At 35.7% G+C, this 17,233-nt stretch overlaps 1 protein-coding gene across 6 annotated transcripts in view; it reads right to left on the reverse strand.

The window, feature by feature from the left end:
- Window positions 1-17,233, reverse strand: part of LOC137250409 (uncharacterized) — a 224,014-nt gene that overhangs the window by 49,096 nt on the left and 157,685 nt on the right. For all 6 annotated transcript variants that reach the window (XR_010952937.1, XM_067783150.1, XM_067783149.1 and 3 more), the window contains exon 4: window positions 2,953-3,165. Coding sequence is in view for 5 of the 6 variants with exons in the window: in XM_067783150.1 (XP_067639251.1) it covers window positions 2,953-3,165 (213 nt within the window). In the remaining variant the exon portion in view is untranslated. The remainder of the gene's footprint in view (window positions 1-2,952; window positions 3,166-17,233) is intronic.

Below are 17,233 nucleotides of genomic sequence, written 5' to 3' on the forward strand. Positions count from 1 at the left end.
TACAATAAACCTAGGAAGGCTACGCCAAAAACAATGCCATGTAATAAGCATAGAGTTTTTGTTGTTTGAAGCGCATCGAGGTAAATAAAATTCGCCAAATAGTTGCTTTGTGTAAGGCTGGGTTATTTGGCTGATGGTTCGGTCGTCGGAATGATATGATTAAATGAAGTGAAAGTCAAGTTCATATTTTTGTGTGCAGCATAATGGACAACCATCTAATGCTCATTTCCTAGTGGACCAGCGCCCAAAACACATAGTGTCTGGTATTTTCTTGGCCTCTTAAAGCATGGCTAACATTTTCGAGTAATTTTGGATACATATCGGCAACCACTGAAGGGTGGACTCCAAGAGGCCAGTCAGGGTAAACAAATATTCATATTTCTTAACAGTGTGTGCTATACATAAATGATTTATTTCAAATTAAGAGGCAGGTAGGCTGGGCTGGGTTAGGTTGCGTGGTAGCCATCCCGGAAAGGAAAGCTCCCCAGGACATCATGAAGTCCCATTGTGATACCAAATGAGATAACGGTGACATAAAATACGACTATGGCTAGCAACGATGAAGTTTTGAATGAGGCCAAGGTCGATCTTGAAGATATCTTTGTGAGCCAAATACCTTCACCTAATTCTGGCCAAAACTAAAGCATGAAGTGTCTCTGTGATTACACCACGTTATATTAAATCCAACTGCAGCGTGGGGGGCTTCCAGTATGTTGAGACGTACAGAATGGACTATCTTTCGAACGTGATCCGTCAAAACATCAATCACTATTGATAGATAGAGCCTTGGTGAATCCACTAACTTCAGCACACTGCCTGCTATCCATTTGCGGCCAGAAGGATCTCACTACCTTGCAAAGGGTGGTGTCCGTCAAGTGTTAACCTCCCAGCATCAGGAGGAGCACACCACACTTGGCCAGGCGTTCTCCCTTCATTCATCTTTATTCGTTTCAATTGAACCCATGCGCGCTAGGAGATTCGCTTGACAATTGCTAGCTGTTGCTATGACCCAGGAACCAAGTTAACATAACCTTAATTATAATAGCTCGACGCAACCGCAAGGGAGGTAAGGTAAAGGGCCACAATTGACCTTCGGCGGAATTTCAGGTTAAATTAGAAACAATTCAAAAAAATTTAGCAAAAAACGGTTGCCAGTCAGCAAAGGTTGTGGTGCCTATGCACCATCATAATCATTCATCATCAACTGGCATTTAACCACGTACGAGATTTGACCGCTTCGTAAAAAATCACGCGATCTATCCCTGTTACGCGATAACCGACCCAAATGGGGAGTACAAAGGGACTATTCTTCCAGCGGCCTTTCGTAATTTTTGTTTCCAACACATTAGAGACCTCCCCTTTAATCTTTTTCTTCGCTTGAATGTCTTTCTATATTTGGGCTTCCATACCTACTTAAGTTCATTGTTATACCTTATCCGTCGGCATCACGGAGAGGTCCTTTAATCTTCCGGAGAACTTTTCTCACGAACACACCAAGGGCCATCTCATTTTCTTACGGCACTGTCCATGATTACGAGGCATACACCAGGACATGTACGAAGAGCGAGTTGTAGAGCGTGATTTTTTTCGTCGAAAGTGAACTTTACTTTTCAATTGGGCATTCAGTCCAAAGTGGCATTTGGAATTTGGCTATGAAATTTTTGATTTCGGACGTAAAAGCTCTTTTATCAAGTGCGATTTTATCCCAGGCGGGAAAGATTATTATCTGACAATCCTCTTCTATGCAGTACTCAATATCTACTGGAGCTTACTATTACTAGAGAAATTGAAAACCTGTATTCTTGCGAGCTTCTTGCATCTCGAAAAACTCGAGAATCTCGCGAGCTTCTCGATATTAAATTTCGCAGCTGTATTGCCAATATTTATGCACTCTCTTTTTATTACTTATGATTTGTTTGGTAATTTCATTGCCTTTTGATTAATACTCTCACTTTGTAAGCTGTATATAATACTGCAATGCATGATTTCGAGATTCGAGGCTCGTGAGAAATGTCTTATCGAACAAATTCGGGAAATCGTAAGGTCTAATGCCTATGTACAGTCCCTTGAGAGATGAATGGGACAGTGGATTAGCTAAATAGTTTACGCAGGGGTCGATGTTGGAAGAAACGAATGGTAGGGATTAGGTTCTGCGGGAAGAATAGTTCCAAGTGGGAGTTGTCCCAATTAGTTATGAGGTGCTGTTCACTGCTATCACTATCGAAGGAAAGTTACCACCTATTTTATAAATACGACTTTTAAGTCCATAGCCTTAGCAATATCTCGATCAACAATTTTTCTTTTTTCTCGCATGGATACAAATGCACTGGACGTAGAGGGTTGGATTAATGCTGTCCATCTGTTGCTGTTTTTGTTGTAACCGCAAAAACACCGGGTTAATGAGAGCGTTGTGTATGTGGGCAATTTGTTGATGGCTGTGAATCCAGTCAGCTGCAGTACTAGTATCTTCTGGTATTAGCCCAACTTCTGGAACAGTCTTTTTTCAACAATCGAACCTAAGGGTCTGTCGCCTCTAACGAAAAGCAATAATCTTCTGACCTGTGGTGACTGACGGCCGGTCTGCTAAAGCTATTTGGTACACCCAGGGATTGGGCCTGTCCCCTATATGAAAAGCTAGCTCATGGCGAAGAGAAAGTCAGAAATATGTCCTACTAATTGGCGCCATGTATTTTTCTCTTGTATAAATAACACCTGAAGTTTTTTAGTTAAATGGCGTATAAGAAGTTCCTCTTCTTGCCTCTTCTTATATCATCAGTATTTGGAGCATCCTTAAGATCTAGTCGATCGAGGGTTTACTAGGTCTGATATGGATTCTGATTCGAACATCAATTCAAACTTTCTTATCTCAGTTTTATTGCTGGTTTAGCTTAGAATGCCGATTATTATTGTACTCTGCAACATAAGTTATTAATAAAACTTTCTCACACTTACCACAGCACGATTTTCCAAAGTCCAAACGTACTAACTGCACCATGTATGGCTCTAGTAGATTAACATACCACCACGGAGACTTCTCAGCTTTGGTAAGTGAACATGTCTCCGGTGTGAAAAATGCAGATGTTGAACCATCAATGGCTTTTTGAGGTGCACCAGAGCCCTCGGTGGAAATTTGCATTGGCGCCTTGCCCGCCGCAACATTTAGCACTAAAAGTAAGACGGAATGAAGTTTGATTTAATAAAAAAAAAACAATAACACAATATTGTGATTTATCAATTAGTACCAAGATTTTATATAAAATTAAAATAGCAAATTTTAATATGAATAAATTGTTTATGTTTAAATTATTCTGTATGATGATAATGGAAAAAATTCAATCTCGTGTGCTTGTAACTTATTTAGAATACATCCACAAAAAATTAGGTTTACTTCAATGCATACAAGTAGCTTTAATTAAATACCAAGAAAAAAAATTGTATCTAAAAATTTTAAATATTTGAAGCTCACATATTTTAGTAATTAACTTCTACTTCAATATGGCTAGATACATATGGTTACGAAATGTGTTCCCACGCAAGTAATTGTCAAACATACATAATGTACTTACAGCAGCGAATAAACAAATAGCATTGGAAAAATTAGCACAACAACAAGGGCATGGCTTTGCCTGAATGTGTTTGTCAGCAGTTCAATCATCACCGGGGTACAGGTTCGAATTTCATACCATGGAAAAAGGCTTTGAAGAGATTGAAAAGGTACAATCGAAACACCTGTCCCCTTGCTCGTCCCGATTTCATGTTGTTTACATTTTTCCCAAATATTCTAAAGCAATGACTATTCTTATAAAATTTCTTCAGTTAAATTATTTTTCTTATTTTCGATATTAAAAAAAAATTCAATGAATTTTGTAGAAAAACTTTGCAAGTTAATGCCGAACACGTTTTTCCAAAAAATTCTAAAATTCAAGAAAATGCTTTAAAAGAGTTAAAAAATTGTCACATTTGATTTAAAGTAATTGTCGATAATTTCGAACTTGGTTTTTCTAGTTCTATGAATTTCAGAGCTAAAATTATGCAAATCAATCTCGGAGACGTTTTCGAAAATTTCGAAGAACCGAGAAAATTTTACGAACATCTCGAACGTTGCTTTCGTAGTTTTATGAATTTTAAAGCTAAAACTATGCAAACCAATCTCAAAAACGTTTTCGAAAATTTCGAAGATTCGGCAAAACTTAACTAAAATTCCGAACTTTGTTTTTGCAGTTCTATAAATTTTATAGCTAAAACTATGCAAACCAATCTAAAAAACATTTTCGAAAATTTCGAAGATTCATGAATTTTTTAAGAAAATTTCGAACTTTTTATTTGTAGGCTAGGCCAGGTTGACACCTGGGTTAGAGAAGCGGGAAAATTTTAGAATAGCACCCCCCAAGTTCGGGGTTAAACTTGGTATCAAATGAAAGAAGGAGTTCTCCCGATCACAAATATGTATATCTATATATTAATACGCTAACAAAATTCCATACAATCAATTGACAGGCTGTTTCGCATACTTTGCATACGTAAAATCATATAAAAGTTATATGAATCGATTCGTATTGATCAGCCGCAGTGCATATGCCTATTTTTGTTAACAAATATTACTCTATTTGTTTATAATTAATAGCAAAAGTTTTTTGTAAATTCGAACAATTCATACAAATATCGTACGTCATTTTCGTACACAAGCGCGCCATCTTTGAGAACAATTATCTAAGTGTTCTAATGCGAATTTCAAAGACCTAAACCTTTATGCACAAGCGCGCCGTCTTTGGGAACAATTATCTAAGACTTTCTAATGTGAATTTCACATTTTATGTATACTTGCTAAATTCGAAAGCACAAATGTTTCACCTACATACAAATATGGTTCCCCATTGTTGCCGCTTACCTATAATAGTCTCTAAGAAAATCCTAAAAAATTGTTCCAAATTATTTTTAGCGTACCAAAAAATCTTAAATAGAATTAATTTTTGACCGGCCCATTTTGTGTGGCAAATTTCACTTAAACGTAAATACATAAGTCTTTATTTAACATATTCTTTGTTTTTTATTTTAGTTGTTTTCAAAAAAACATGAAATCGCAAATAATGAGTTAAGTTTAGTTGAAACTAACTAATTTATTTATAACAATTAATGGCAAATTTGCCCGAAAATGTTTTAGCATTTGCAGATTTAATCCTCATTTTAGATAAAGTACGTCTTATACTGAACGAAAAAAAAAAGTTACAAAAATATAACGTTAAATTTTTATACTCAGTTTAGCAGAGCTCACAGAGTATATTAAGTTTGATTGGATAACGGTTGGTTATACATATATAAAGGAATCGAGATTGATATAGACTTCCATATATCAAAATAATCAGGATCGAAAAAAAATTTGATTGAGCCATGTCCGTCCGTCCGTCAGTTAACACGATAACTTGAGTAAATTTTGAGGTATCTTGATGAAATTTGGTATGTATATTCCTGAGCACTCATCTCAGATCGCTATTTAAAAAGAAACAATATATAAAGAACGATATCGGACTATAACCACGCCCACTTTTTCAATATCGAAAATTTCGAAAAACCGAAAAAGTGCGATAATTCATTACAAAAGACAGATAAAGCGACGAAAGTTGGTAGATGAGTTGAGCTTATGACGCAGAATAGAAAAGAGGTAAAATTTTGGACAATGGGCGTGGCACCGCCCACTTTTAAAAGAAGGTAATTTAAAACTTTTGCAAGCTGTAATTTGGCAGTCGTTGGAGATATCATGATGAAATTTGGCAGAAACGTTACTCCTATTACTATATGTACGCTTAATAAAAATTAGCAAAATCGGAGAAGGACCACGCCCACTTTAAAAAAAATTTTTTTTTTTAAAGTAAAATTTTAACAAAAAATTTAATATCTTTACAGTAAATTATGTCAACATTCAACTCCAGTAATGATATGGTGCAACAAAATACAAAAATAAAAGAAAATTTCAAAATGGGCGTGGCTCCGCCCTTTTTCATTTAATTTGTCTAGGATACTTTTAACGCCATAAGTCGAACACAAATTAACCAATCCTTTTGAAATTTGGTAGGGGCATAGATTTTATGACGCTAACTGTTTTCTGTGAAAATGGGAGAAATCGGTTGATGCCACGCCCAGTTTTTATAAACAGTCGTCCGTCTGTCCTTCCGCATGGCCGTTAACACGATAACTTGAGCAAAAATCGACACATCTTTAATGAACTTAGTTCACGTGCTTACTTAAACTCACTTTATCTTGGTATGAAAAACGACTTTACAAAAAACTTTATAAAATGGTTGTGACACCTACCTTATTAAGTAGAAGAAAATGAAAAAGTTCTGCAGGGCGAAATAAAAAACCCTTAAAATTTTGGCAGGTATTACATATATAAAAAAATTAGCGGTATCCAACAGATGATGTTCTGGGTCACCCTGGTCCACATTTTGGTCGATATCTGGAAAACGCCTTCACATATACAACTACCACCACTCCCTTTTAAAACTCTCATTAATACCTTTAATTTGATACCCATATCGTACAAACTCATTCTAGAGTCACCCCTGGTCCACGTTTATGGCGATACTCGAAAAGGCGTTCACCTATAGAACTAAGCCCCACGCCCTTTTAAAATACTCATTAACACCTTTAATTTGATACCCATATCGTACAAACATATTCTAAAGTCACCCCTGGTCCACGTTTATGGCGATATCTCGAAAAGGCGTTCACCTATAGAACTAAGCCCCATGCCCTTTTAAAATTCTCATTAACACCTTTCATTTGATACCCATATCGTACAAACAAATTCTAGGGTCACCCCTGGTCCACCTTTATGATGATATCCCTAAATGGCGTCCACCTATACAACTATGGCCCAATCCCTTTTAAAATGTTCATTAACACCTTTCATTTGATACCCATATCGTACAAAAAATTCTAGAGTCACCCTTGGTCCACCTTTATGGCGATATCTCGAAAAGGCGTCCACCTATAGAACTAAGGCCCACGCCCTTTTAAAATACTCATTAACACCTTTCATTTGATACCCATATTGTACAAACGCATTCTAGAGTCACCCCTGGTCCACGTTTATGGCGATATCCCGATAAGGCGTCCACCTATAGAACTAAGGCCCACTCCCTTTTAAAATACCCATTAACACCTTTCATTTGATACCCATATAGTACAAACAAATTCTAGAGTCACCCCTGGCCCATCTTTATGGCGATATCTCGAAAAGTGGTCCATCTATAGAACTTAAGCCCACGCCCTTTTAAAATACTCATTAATACCTTTCATTTTATACCCATATCGTCCAAAGTCTAGAGTCACCCCTGGTCCACCTTTATGGCGATATCTCGAAAAGACGTCCACCTATAGAACTTAGGCCCACTCCCTTTTAAAATTATCATTAACACATTTCATTTGATACCCATATCGTACAAACAAATTCTAGAGTCAAGCCTGGTCCACCTTTATGGCGATATCCCTAAATGGCGTCCATCTATAGAACTATGGCCCACTTCCTCTTAAAATACTCTTTAATACCTTCCATTTGATACACATGTCATACAAACACATTCCAGGGTTACCCTAGGTTCTTTTTACAACATGGTGATTTTCCCTTACTTTGTCTCCACAGCTCTCAACTAAGTATGTAATGTTCGGTTACACCCGAACTTAGCCTTCCTTACTTGTTATATTTTTGTTTAAGGAACTCCATACCAAAACGTTATAATTACACGCGAAAAGTTTGTAGAAAATTTAAGAAAAATTTGCTATATTTCCAACACTTGATGCATAGACTGAGTTGAAAAAAATATACGTTGGTCGAATTTCGACCACAGGCGATACTAGTATATTTTAAAGTGCGCAAACTTATAATTTAAAAGTTATTTGTTGTTAAAGTTTGCAAATTTAGCAAATTTCTATAGCACTTTAACTTACAATTTACACATCTTTCAAAACCTTAATCCACATTCATATCTATATAAATTGGCAACGATAAACTTAAATTGCATTTTTTTATATTTCACATTTCATGTTTGCTTTGTTTTTACTTATTATAAATGTTTTTATTAAATCAATCGCGCTTTTGTAGCAACATGCAAATTTAAATATACACTAGCAGACCCGGCAGACGCTGTTCTGCCCTAAATTTGTTCTATCTGCATAAATTTTAAAAAGCTTTTTCCGTCTAACTCTGCCCTACCCCTCTACACTTTTTCCTAATCTTTTTATTCACTCCTCCATCCATCTTTTTCGCTTCATCTCCATCTTCGTCGCATTCTATCTCTTTCTCAGTCTCCTTCTCTCTTTTCTGTTCTCTCAAGTTTTTCTCCTTCTTCTTCATCTCTTATTGCTAGTCCCAGAGGGTGGTATGTATTTTGTTGCAGTCCCATTCCGGGTCTCAGTCCCAGTCCCACTCCGAGTCTCAGTCCTAGTCCGTCTCTGGTATACTTCCCGGAAAAAAGCATCGTAAATACTAATATAGGCAAATTTATATACGAAATTTCAGGCAAATCGAATAGGACGTATGTCAATAGGTATGTGGGTATTAAAGATTCTTGTCTTTATTTCGGCTTCGCATGCATATTTATCAGTTTTGCCAGGTTGATGCAATTAAATCGAAGCTCTCAGCAACAGCTTTCATTTGATATCCATAATACACACACATTCTAGGGGTATCCGGGTCCATATTTTGGCCAATATCTAGAGACCCTAGTGACTCAGCGATGTAAAACTTACTCTGTATTGAAGCACACATCAACAGTTTCAATTTGATACCCATAATGTAAAAACACATTCTAGGGGTACCCGGGTCCACGTTTTGGGCTATATCTCGAGACCATAGCCTCCCAGTTGTATGAAAATTATACTGTACTATAGCACTCATCAACAGCTTTCATTTGATATCCATATTGTATAAACACATTCTAGGGGTACCCGGGTCCACGCTTTGGCCTATATCTCGAGACCCTACTCACTCAGGGGTATGGAAATTATCCCATACTATAGCACTCTTCAACAGCTTTCATTTGATATACATATTGTATAAACTCATTCTAGGGGTATCCGGGTCCACGTTTTGATCTCAAGACCCTAGGCACGTAGCGAAAAAAAGGTAGACGTTGGCCGATTCTCAGACCTACCCAATATGCTCACAAAATTTCCTGAGAATCGGTTCAGTCGTTTTGGAGGAGTTAAGCCTCTAAAACCGTGACAGAAGAATTTTATATATTAGATATATATATATTTTACAAAGCTGTGCTGCCATATCAACAAAACAAATATAAATATTACCTTACCACCTTTCAGTTCATAACGAAAAAGGAAAATATATATTTTTACTACTCATTTTGAAAAGTTGAAAAGAAATTATAACTAACAAACAAATTAGAATTATGTCTCACAAAAAGCACAAGAAACAAACTAAATGGAAGAAAATGACGCTACTATGCGAAAGCAATCAGTGGTGCCGACAAAAAAATTCTAAGTAGAACACCTTTTCGCGTAGGTGGCCTTCGGCCGCGCTTATAAAAAATAACCCTTAGCCGGTCCAACACCGGCTTCACGAACCACAGTATTTCTGAGTAGAACACTTTTCCTCTAAAGTGTGTAAAATCAGACGAATTTTTGCAATGAAGACGAACCAACTGCACCATTAAATAATAATAGGGGGCAGGACCCCAGAATCCTTTTACTACTACTACTGTTAATTTGTGGAAATGGATATGGTAAGACCGCACTTATTCTACTTGGTGTTTTTAGATGTGGCAGCACAGATTTGTAATGTCATAAAATATATATACGTATACACATATAAAAGTTGTATAAAAATTTGCAAACTTTAACAACAAATAACTTTTAAATTATAAGTTTGCGCACTTTAAAATATATATATTTGTGATCGGAAGAACTCCCTCTTTCATTTGATACCAAGTTTAACCTCGAACTCGGGGGGTGCTAAACTAAATCGCTGCCAGTCGCTTCTTCATTTAGAACTTTTTATTTGTATTTCCCTGAATTCTTTTTAATTTGTACAGTTTTGGACTAAAATCAATTTTAGCCTAACAAAACAAAGTTATTCGCATTCATTCTTGAACTTTTTTGTTCGAAGGTCCTTCTAGATTTTCCTCTATACAAAGTGTGAACAATTTTTTTTTTTATATGGAAAAAACTTTTGAAAATCAGTGCCAATTTCTAGAGACGTCTAACTCAGTTTTAGTAAGGCTTCAATTGATTGCGTTACAAAACTGCGTACTCAAAAAATTCAGATTACTACAAATAACATGTTAGAAATTTTCGTAACATTTTCTCGCACTTTCGAGCTTTTTCGAAAACGTTTTAGAGGTTGCTTTGTATAGCTTCAGCAACAATATTTATTTGGTATTTTTTTATATAAAAAAAAAAAAACAAGAACGTAAGCAAAAAAAAATTGTCACTGCTATTTTTCTGTTCGCTACTGTACATACATCATTTTGTAATTCTTTACAGTAAATTGTAGGCGGCATAGTAATTTCTTGAGAATGTCAAGGTTTTAGCTTACAATTGTTGCTTTAAAATGACGAGTATTTGAAACCAAATGTGACATTTTTATCTCATTAATGTTCATTGAGATCTTGGGTAGCCAACAAATGTGCAGTTCATACTTAATAGCGTTTTTAAAGCTAGAAGAATACAAATTGATGTAATATGTAATATATGAAGCGCAAAAGTATGCTTTGATCCATTTCTATTCAATAAAAGATAAGACGAACTAATGATTTCTTCGAAGTTTTGGAAATAAAAAGTTGTAGTCAATTATGAGCATCATGCACAGTATGAATTTTAGTTAAATATCGAAGTCAATACCAGCAGGTCTTATAACCTTAAGGGCCCATTACTGATACTTAGCATAGACTTGACTTGACTTGGCGTAAACTTGGCAACTTAGCCACGATTATACTCCACTTAGCGCATACAATCTGGTATCATAATCAATAAATGTCAGTTTGTATGACAAAATGTCAAAATGAAATGGAAACAAACAAATGGCATCTCAAAATGTAAACGTCACTTAGAACTTACATAGAAAATCAAAATTCAACAGACTACTAAGTCAAGTTAAATGTTGCTAAGTTTTGAGTAATCAGTAACATGCAATTTTCATTTAACAGAACTGTAAGTGACAGTTCTCAAGTCAAGTCAAGTCTATGCTAAGTATCAGTAATGGGCCCTTTAGACTAATAAAGTCACTCTTATCATTGAGAAAAAGAGGACCGTAGGCTCATGAAGGGTGTTTTAAGTAAGGTGTCACATGTTTTCAAATAAGGCGAAGCTAGTGATAGCAGATGCAGGAAGTGCGGGTTGGAGGAGGAAACGATCGGGTACTTTTTATTCTACTGTTGTGGTTACGTTCCTCCCACGTTTTTTGTTTAAACACTGTGCTTGCCAGGCTAATATTCCAGCTATTAGGACCAATGGAGCTATCAGATCTAGAAGCAGCAGGTGACATACGTCCTAGAAAGCTTCTAGTATTTGCGAAGAGCACGGAGCTATTTTACAACATAAGTTCCGGTTTTGATAGGATTTTCAAGTTTGTTAAACAAATTTCTGATAACACTTTGGACTCATTCAGTCTATCTGAGATTCTCACGCACCGACCATTTCAACCAAACCTCTCTTCCAATGTTGTGGAAAAAATTGTTTATAGGAAAATAAAATATTTTCCTAAACTTTCGTAAGCTATTAAGAAATGAGCCACAAAAAATTGTTACTAAATCTTTGTTAATGAGAAAGAGCAAATTGAAGAAAAGCGTTTTGAAAAGCTATTGAGATAAGGAGAAATTTAACACGTTCTAATCCCAGACTCCAAGATCATCAGGCGTTGGTATCGGTGTATACTCTAAAGGTATGCACACTAGGGTAGTTACAATGTATATGGTGAATTTTAATTTTTGTTCTATCATTTATCCGATCATCTTAATCTTAATGCGGCCACCCTGATCGGATAAAAGCCAAATACTGTTAAAAATAACCGTTTTATAATAATATTATTAAAATAAAATTAATACAAATAAAATTACCTATGGAATGATATACGAGTGAAGTTCCTGCCATAAATGGTTTCGCTTTTACTGACGAAGCACTAAACTTTTTTCTGAAAAATCCCTGTTTTTCCTAATTTTGACCTCAATGAGGCACGTTTTAACATTATCGGATTGGCCTGAAACTTTGCAATAATCATTTTCTTATCTATTGGCATATTTTAGGGTGGTGCCCCAATGATAGAACAAAAATTAAAATTCACCATATACCTTGTAACCACCCTAATGCACACTTGCTGGTTTGGGCCGTTTGCCATTTTCTCGGTAGCTAAGCTCAAAGGTTACAAAAACTAGTTTTAACAAATATTTCGCTTTATAAGCCGTTAAAACCTTTTTCATACAGCGCTGAACCCGCGAGCTCTGCTCCCATTTCTTCTAAATTTATACATTTTCTAAAATGAAATACACAACTTTTATAGCTTCATAAATACTGATCTAGGATAATGAAAATCTAATTTAGATGGTTTATGTGTTGTAGCACAATACAATATTGCAAACAAGATGTGCAGAAAATGGCATCGCCTACAACTTTTTAGCGGAGGGAAAATGCTGTCAAGTCTTAAAAAATCCGATATTTTAGTGAAACTGATTTTTGTGACATTTAATCTAGATTATCTGAAAATTGGCCCATGGGAACTCCAAGTAAAACTCGAAATAAGACTTAATCGACCGTTATAGCTGAGATACTGTGTGCTAGCCGAGAAATTTTCTTTTGTCACTGTTAATGGTCCGGTTCAATATTTGTTGTGTGCGCACATCCGGTACACTGGTGCATTCCTGATTTCGTATTTGTTTGATAAGAAATTTCTCGCGAGTATTGTCTTTTCTCGAGACTCTCGAATTGAGAATATTGAGCTTAATTTTTCTTCGCAAATACATGCAAAAGTTTCGGGAAGAAATCGTAAGCTAAACATATATTACTGCCAATTTGTCGGTTAAATTTAATATCGAGAGCTCGCGTGGTTTAAGAGTATTTTGAGATTCGAGAAAACCTTACGAGCAGTGGAGTTCTCTATATATGGAGCCTCGAAATTCCTGCTTGTGTTCGAGAAGGACTCATAAGCTCTAATATATATGTCGATGCCTTCGCGGACGCACTCCTATTTGTTTGGATCCAACTGCTAAGTTATGTACCAACCACTATAATATAGGAAACAAAAACCACGATATTTTATGAGGTCCCACGCTAATGGATATACATGTGCCTATTAATATATTTGTGTGTTTGTTTGTTTTGCCACACAGTTCATAATTTTCATTATTCACTAATTCTCATGATGGCATTACAAGAATAATATAATTTTTTGAGTTTTTTTTATTTGCTGCACTTTTTTTCATTGCCATGCGCATTTTCATTTTCGTAACACATTATTTTTTTAATTTTTTGTTTTGACTTTAATGCCAAGAAAATTGCTTTGAGCCGCCAAAGCTCGAGTGTGTGTTTGCATTAATACTTTCGCTTTTACCATAAACAACATTTATGAATTATATCTGAAGGTATGTTAAATAAACTAACATATATATGCATACATACATAATAATACAAACGTCTACATACCCTAAAAAAAATGCGATTAGTCTAGGATGAGCTCGGGATGAGTCGCAAAGGAGTATGCGACAAATGCCAATTTTGATCTCTTCGTATGCGTTGAAATGTTCCTTTTATTTGAGCATGTCCTATGAAGAGACTAATTGTACCCATTTATACCCGCATGATAACGATAGGACCAGTCCCCTTTGTACCCATATGGGAATGAATGAAGACTAATCTCATCAAAAAGTGTTAGCTTTCGTATGGTACGAGGTTATGCACATTTTAAACGCAATACTAAAACTTGCAAAAAAATTGTTAGATACAACTATGTATGTAAAAAAATTATTAAGTCTCCAACTCATTCTAAAAGCTAATGGTCCAAGTCACTTAGGTTCGGTACAGGGTTCCGCATTTTTCTTCAATAATTCGAATCAATCACCTATAACCTTTTTTATTTAACTCACTTCGTTGTAGAGCTTACGATTTATCGAACTTGTTCGAGAAGAGATTTCTCGCGAGTTTCGCCTTCTCGCGAGATTCTCGAATCTCGAATAAGTCGTAAGGCTCGCGAGCTTCTCGACATTCAATTTAATCGATTCATTGGCTGTTTTATATAGAGCTTACGATTTCTTTTGGAGCACAAGCGAAAATTTCCCCAAAACCACAACTAAAAACCACCCAAATGTATAGAATACTGCCAATGCAGCGACTGAATTGAAACTCGAGAAGCTCGCGAATATTACGAGTATTTCGAGATTGGAGAATCTCGCGAGAAGGCATATTCTCGATGTCTCGTTAAAAAAAATTAAATATTGTGAACAAAATTATATGTATATTAAATATGTTTTGGGTTAAACGTAAAAACAAGTAAGAACGGGACTGTCTTCGGCTGTGCTGGAGACTTTATACCTTTCATGAATGGGTCTGCACAATAATCTTATCCCGTTCGTAATCTCGGAATAATCGGATGTATAATATAAGAAATATATACTGAACAGATCTACATACCTAAACGATTTTTAAGAAAAATATAAAATAATAAACAGGTAGGTACTTTGTGTGAGGATGCAAAGTTTCAGGGTTTTTTTTGGTCTGCGTGTAAAAACTATGACTACGAATCACGTATTTCAAAAATATATGACGTAAACGTAACTATTTGATGAAATTTGATAAATTTTGAAGCTTCTAGCCGTAAAAAAGGGGCAAAAATTACAGTTTATATGGGGTATATAATATATATACCACCGACCTCTATGATTTTTTTAAACGGATGGATGGATTTAAAAAATTCTACTTTTAAGTAAAACTTTGAAATATTTACCTTCGTTTTGCATAAAAAAAATACTTGATTCCTTTCTTATATCAGCCAAATTGTTTAAACAAAATTAACATTTTGTACCAAAAAATTTGTGTGTGTCATTGTTCGATGTCAAATGTGCGAGCAAATTACTTTTGAGTGAGGCATGATGCGACACATACGTATATACATACATAGCACTCGCTGCGTTATTTAATTTCGGCCGTAGGTTTATAGGTATGTACTATGTATTTTCATATCAGCTTCACATACATATGTATGTACATACACAAATAATAATAAATGATTAAGAATGCATACTCTTTCGTTAAAAATATTGAACATTTCCTTAAAATTCTTAAACAAAACTTTTATTTTTTGGTATTTTTGCATGTATCACTATCACTACGTAGTATAAAAAGAGTCGCTTTTTCTGTCCCTATGTCCCTTTGAATGCTCAAACCTTTAAAATCACGCAGCGGATATTGATACGCTTTTTTTTTAGTAGATAGAGGGATTGAAGAGGAAGGTTTATATGTATAATAACATCCATTAAATAGTGGAGAAATGCTGTTATTTTTGAAGTTTTAATGTGATGTATATATATAAAAGAAAGTGGTGTTAGTATTTATAGGGCCTACCCATTGGTTTATCGGACTCTGGCTCTGGCTCAAATCTCATTGGAACGATCTGGATCAACTTTATGAGAACTGGTAGCACTAATATAAAACATCTGTTTTGTTGAAAATAAGAAGAAACGTACACAAAATTTTAAGATACTGATAGAATTATTAACATTTAAATAGTTTCGCACGTAAGCAAACTATTTATTTTCCTTACATCATCTTCAAGTTGTTTACTCTTTCAGTGTTTTTGCTTTTAAATATGGCGAATTCTTTTATGTATACACAAATGTACACATATTTAGTTCAGGGCTACAATGGCTCAACTATATGGTTGGCTCATCTTACCAGCTGATTTTATTTTTTTCATTCCACTGTAGTAGGAATTTTCAGAAGGAGATGGAAAACTTAAAATGAAACCAACGAATTTACAACATTTTCTTACTACATACAAATGCTGCTAAGTTTTATGTTTTCATTCCCTTCCATTCGTCTAACAGCAACACTCTGATTTTGGCAATGTGAACAAATGTATGCTGTGGCTGTAGAGATGAACCAACCATATAGTTGAGCCATGAGTGCTACCAATTCAAAAGTGGTTAGCTGTAAAAAAATCGACTACAGAAAACGAAACGAACAGAACTGCTATACCGATCAGAAATTGAACCAGATAAATATGAGGATCACAACGTTGTTGTTGCATTTGCATGTTAAATTTCTATCCGTATCTGGTTCACGCACCAATGGAACGTAATATATAACTCAAAAACGGATGAACAGATTTGGCTGAAAATTGGTGGAGGGGTGCTTATAGCAGGAGACAGACAAAGGATACTTTTTATCCCGTTACGGCTAGGGTCTTGAGATCAAAACGTGGACTTGGGTAATCCTGGGATATGTTTGTCCAATATGGGTATCAAATGGAAGCTGTTGATCTGTGCTTTAGTACTGAGTAATCTTTATACCCCTGGGTGACTAGGGTCTCGAGATATAGGCCAAAACCTGGACCCGGATACCCCTAGAATGTGTCTGTAATATGGATATCAAATGAAAGCTGTTGCTGAGAGCTTTAACTAATTTTCATTTTGATATTCGATAACCGAAATAAAGACATGAATTAATAATACCCACATACATATTTACATACGTCCTATTCGATTTGCCTGAAATTTGGTACATAAATTTGCCTATATTAGTATTTACGATCCTTTTTTTCGGGAAGTAGACCAGAGACGGGCGGGGACTGGGATTAGGACTAGGACTAGGACTGAGACCCGGAGATGGGACTGGAACACAATACATACCACCCTCTGGGACTGGCAATAAGGGATAAAGAAGAATGGGAAAAACTTGAGAGAAGAGAAAAGAGGGAAGGAGAATGGGAAAGAGATAGAGTGAAACGAAGATAGAGATAGATGAAGCGAAAAAGACGGAGGGAGGAGAGAATAAAAGGATTAAGAAAAAGTGAGAGGGGGGAGGGCAGGGCTAGACGGAAAAAGCTTATTAAAATGTATGCAGATAGACCAAATTTAGGGCAGAACAACGTCTGACGGGTCTGCTAGTATACTATATATACTAGGCCGGGTCGATTTGTGGGGAGACAAAAAAAACCCCCATTGCCCTGTGAAAATCATATTATAGGGATCAAAATAAGAAACTTTGCCGAAGGAACCATATCTCAAAAACGAAT

Source organism: Eurosta solidaginis, chromosome 4 (assembly GCF_040869045.1).
Source record: "Eurosta solidaginis isolate ZX-2024a chromosome 4, ASM4086904v1, whole genome shotgun sequence".
NCBI lineage: Eukaryota > Metazoa > Arthropoda > Insecta > Diptera > Tephritidae > Eurosta > Eurosta solidaginis.